General features: G+C 37.1%; 1 protein-coding gene across 1 annotated transcript; it reads right to left on the reverse strand.

Annotated features, from left to right (window-relative positions):
- Positions 1–393: 393 nt before the first annotated feature.
- Positions 394–783, reverse strand: LOC135363729 (small ribosomal subunit protein eS24-like). Its single transcript, XM_064585762.1, has one exon. The coding sequence runs from the start codon at positions 781–783 to the stop codon at positions 394–396; it is 390 nt and encodes a 129-aa protein (XP_064441832.1).
- Between the last annotated feature and the right edge of the window lie 4,479 nt (positions 784–5,262).

The raw sequence follows: 5,262 nt of genomic DNA on the forward strand, positions 1-5,262 counted from the left end.
TGCTTCTCCCTCTCCTGCTTGCCCTGCTTGTGTTCCCTCTCTCGCTGTCTCTCTCTGTCGAATAAATAAATAAAATCTTTAAAAAAAAAAAAAAAAAGAAAAAAGAAAAGCCTCTTGTGGAGGCAGTTTCCATGTATTCCACCCATTATATTTGAAGACCTATTTCCTACTTTTCTTATACATTTTTTGGAAAACAGCTTAAAATTGACACTATATTTGAGTGGTTAAAGGTGTGAGCTTCAGTCAAACATATCTTTATTGAGATCTTTTTTTTTTTACACATAAAAGTTCTCAGTTTATTATTCCTCTCATGAAAAACCTGCACAATCACCACAGATAAAGTCACTGTAGGATCTTTATTCCTTCTGTTGTCCAACCCAGCTCACTTCCTTTTTACCAGCACCAGCATTGGTTTTTGCAGTCCCCCTGACTTTCTTCATTCTGTTCTTGCGTTCCTTTCACTATTTTCTTGACATCTTTTTTTTCCCCCTCATACAGGCCATGTCTTGCAAGTCTCTGTTTGGGTTCATTTTTCTTTGCATAATCCAAGGAATCATAAATCATGCCAAAGCCACTTGTCTTGCCACCACCAAAATGGGTTCTGAATCCAAATACAAAGATGACATCTGGTGTGGTCTTGTACATTTTGGCTAGTTTTTCCTGAATTTCTGTCTTAGGTACTGTTGCCTTTCCAGGGTGAAGGACATCAACGACCATCTGTTTCTGCCGAAGTAGTCGGTCAGTCATGAACTTCCTGGTCCGGATAGTTACTGTGTTGTTCATGATGGTGGCTAAGCTTTAAGCAGCCAGGGAGGAAAACTATTTTTTTTTTTTATTCTTATGTTAATCCCCATACATTACATCATTAGTTTTAGATGAAGTGTTCCATGATTCATTGTTTGTGCATAACACCCAGTGCTCCATGCAGAATGTGCCCTCCTCAATACCCACCACCAGGCTAACCCATCAGGGAGGAAAACTATTGAGATCTTTTTCTCCACTTACTAAATAAGTACCCTTGGATGATTACTTAATCATTCTAAGCTCTGGTTTATTCATCTGTAAGGGAGGGGCAGTTGTTGGATCTACCTAAGAAGAATTTTGTGAGGATTAAAGCAGAAGTTGGTAAAATTACTTTGAATTTTCTAGGTATTAACCCACAGGTTCTTATATTAAGTTGCAGAAAGGGGGAACAGGCCCAGAAGTATAACACACTAAAAAAGAGCCTGGAAGCTCTAAAAATGAGAAAGCACTTTTTATACAGTCAGATCGGATGAAAGCAAAAATTGAATATATGGACAAAAGAGAAGAATACGTTCATGTCTAACTAATGGAGGAAGGTTTTACTATCAGATTCTAAAGAGAGCAGTTAGAAACACATAGTTGCTTTTCTTTAAGGTTTATAGAAACAGTTATTCACAAATAAAATTGTATAGGAGCCCATATTCTTCCTTGTCTACCTTATTTTGGGGAGAGTTTTTTTTTTTTTTTTTTTTTTTTTTTTTCCTTAGCGGATACGGACTAGTAGGCAGCTGCAGGTTTCAAAGCAGCCATGATTGAGTGGGTGTAGACATGTGCATTTGGATTATTGATGCTAGTCCCTTATCAGTTGTTAGGTGTTTTGAATATTAGTGCTGGATAGGTAGGGAGAATTAAGATCAATTATTTTTTTAAAGATTCATTCATTTGTTCATTCATTCATTTATTGTGATATAGTTTTGGAATATAGGTGAGGTTCAGTGGAGTGGAGTCTGTAGCTGACGAGCAAGAAAGAATTCTTGAGGCGTCTTTGGTGCAAAATGGTGGTTTATTAAAGCATGGGGACAGGAAGAGCTCAGAAAGAGCTGCTGCCCTGTGGTCTTGAGGAGTGGCTGATTATGTACTCAGGAGTTGGGGAGGTGAGGACAAAGCAGGTGTCCAGAAGGACTGTCATATGCTAAAGACTCTCAGGATACTGGAGGCCTGGTTATTGTCAAGCCAAGGTTGTTTTTCCCTCTAATGAGGCACTAACATGAAGACAGTTGGAGGTTTCCTGCAGGAGTGTTACATTCCTACTATCACACATCCTTCTCAATGGGCTTCAGGTTCAAAAGAAATTCAATTTTATTTACATTTCCTTCTGCCTCAGCCTCCCTCAATTTCACGTAGGGGAGGGTGATGTTAGGGCTTCAGGAAACTGAGTTATGGGTCTCTGGAAGTTAGGTTATTGATAAGAAAACTTCTTCCTTGTAAATCACTAGACATTTGTAAACTGAGGAAGACTCCTGTCCTGCAGGACTGTGATCTCTATCAGTTAACCTTGTTTTTCCTTTGGGGCAGCCAGGAGTGCCTGAGGAATGTCACATATATCACATGGGGGGGGGTGGGTGGTAGGGCGCCAGCTTCGGCTTTGTCCTCAGCTAGCCTTCTGCTCCCTCACCAATTGCTCAAGCTGGGGGAGGGGCAGACAAAGAGAATCTCCAGTAGAGTCTATGTTGAGCAGGGAGCCAGATATGGGGCTCGATTAACCCATGAGATCAGGACCTGAGCCAAAATCACGAGTAGGTCGTTTAACCGACTGAGTCACCCAGGCACCCCTAAGATAATTTATTTTGTATTAAGTTGGAAAAGTGGAGATACATATTTCATAAACATTTTGAGATAAACAACTTAAAGTAGATCAGATATCCATATATGAAAATAAGTATATAAAACAAAATAGAACATGCATTATATATGTTTCAGGATTGAGGAGATTTTTTTAAACTCTCATTTATTTTTAATTAATGGGGAGACTTAATTTTTTTTAAGAAAGTAACAAAATTCATACTTGATTCTTTTTTACCAAGGACTTCAGAAATTACTACATAGAAATATATTTTAAAAGACTGGCAGGCGCCTGGGTGGCTCAGTTGGTTAAGCGACTGCCTTCGGCTCAGGTCATGATCCTGGAGTCCCGGGATCGAGTCCCACATCGGGCTCCCTGCTCAGCGGGGAGCCTGCTTCTCCCTCTGACCCTCCCCCCTCTCATGTGCGCTCTCTCTCTCATTCTCTCTCTCAAATAAATAAATAAAATCTTTAAAAAAAAAAAAAAAAGACTGGCTTAGGTTTTAAAGCCTTACCTGGACATGGTCTTTTTAAAAATTATGGCAGTTAATACCTGGTTTAACTACTACTATATTTAAGTTGTATAAATGTCTAAACCAGAACTTTTAATTTTGGTAACATACCCTAATAAAAATAAAGGATTTTATTTTTAAATAAAAATTTATTTTTTATATTAAAATTCATTTTATTATATTAAAAATAAGGATTTTTCTTTATTTCCATTGTCTAATATATAGACTCTTCTAAATAATAGGATTTTGAAGCTGACATGAATTTTATGGCTAAATCATCTGGTCCAGTCTACTAATCATGTAAATTAATAAACTGGCATCAAGGATATTTTAGTGACTTGGTCAAAATTACACTACAGTTGTAGGACAAATCAAAGATAAAATCATGGTCTGAATCTTTTCACTAGGAAAGAAGGATCAAAAAAATTCAAAGTACCTGCAATATTTTCTCTGTGTCCATATTTCCTCTGTTAATTATGTTTACCTATCTCATAGATAGGGCCTTACTATGCCAGACATAATAACTAGATAGAAGAAGAAAGAATTGTTATTTGCATTCAGATTCATGACTGGGGAAAGAAGAGAACTTAGAAATTACTTACGGATAGATTTTGTGGCCTATCTTCACACCACTCTCTAGTGTATTTAGATAGGATGTTCTTACAACTCTGAATGTACTTTATGAGGATTTGGCCTCCCTGGAGCACTACTTTTCCCCAGTATAAGCAAAGTACAAAATTAAATAGTTCAAGTGCAGAGCTGGAGAATCAGGAAGTCCAGTGTATTAGCAAATGTTAAGTCAGCTGCTTTTAACAAACTAAATAATAGTGACTTAAACACGGCAGAATTCCATTTCTCTCGTATTTCAGCAAAGCAGGAGATAAACTCAGGACCAAACTTTCTGTTTACACAGAGGAGGAGATGCTTCAAACGAATGGAAGGATTGGTTTTCATAAGGAATAAAGATTCTTAGACTGACATAACAGGAGGAAACACAGACCATGTAGATAAAGAAGCAGATAGGCTGGTCATTCTGGTGGTGGGACCATAAAGCAGGTAGTTCACAGATTATTCCTTTATTTTTTGAAAATAAGTTCGAGAAAGGATCATTAGCAGTGTATGGACTTGATTGTGTATACACATGTGGGAGCACGGGGTTTAGAGAGGAGACTTCACGATAACTTAGAAAGTATATAACCTACAGAGGCCAATAAAGAAATGGTGGACACTGGCAAAGATTCTGATACGTGGGTCTATTTTGGAAGACTGTCAGAGTTCACAGAAACTAAAGTTGTGTGAATAAAATGGTAGTTGTGTTAGGTGCTCATTACACCAAAACATGGCTATTTATCTTTTCCCCTTATCAGATGGTGAACTCATCAGATGGAAGAACTGATTTAAATTCAGCATCCCTAGCATTTCATGAAGATCATATTGACAAAAACTTTGTTGAGTGAATGAATGTTGTACATTATTAAAAATGTGAGATTATCATATTTTTTCATGGTCAAATATTATGCCAAATGCTCTATTAAAGACAGCATTTTGCATGTTATATACTAACATACTTTCAGCATATGATTCCTGGAACTCATAGAAAGTGAAGAAAAAATGCTTTTATATAAAACCTGAATTTTAGTTTAGACTCCACGCTAATTCAGTGCTCAAAAAGAGCAATCAGAATTCTCATTGCCCCAGGCCACTATGATTTCTACATAATACCGACTTTCTGAGATTTTTAAAACATTGCTTATAATAGCCACTTTGTTTCATTCTACCCTGAACCCTAAATACAGCAGTTATTTATTTATTTATTTCTCTACAGGCTGTATCACTCAGGTCTAGGGAGTATCCTTGAAAGACAAGAAAACACCTAAAAAGAAGGCCTACCATCTCTACTAAATGGCCATGAAATTCTCCACAAAATGGAAAATGGAAGAGTTATATTGATTATTTCAATGCCAGAGATGTTCCCCAGTTGCAGTTTTGGCACCTTTTGAAGTTGCATTTGCTCTTTTAGGCTGTTAAGGCACTATTTAATGAATCAATTGAGTCATTTAGTCAATAAAAGTATCCTTGTCTCCTAAAAGAGTTAATATGCCTTTTCCGTGGTGCTTCACTTAGAAAAAAGAAACAGTGAAAACACTCAACAAATCAGATTTAA

This window comes from Mirounga angustirostris, unplaced genomic scaffold (genome assembly GCF_029215605.1).
Source record: "Mirounga angustirostris isolate CCGP_5_RB_7025 unplaced genomic scaffold, mMirAng1.0.hap1 SCAF_3, whole genome shotgun sequence".
NCBI lineage: Eukaryota > Metazoa > Chordata > Mammalia > Carnivora > Phocidae > Mirounga > Mirounga angustirostris.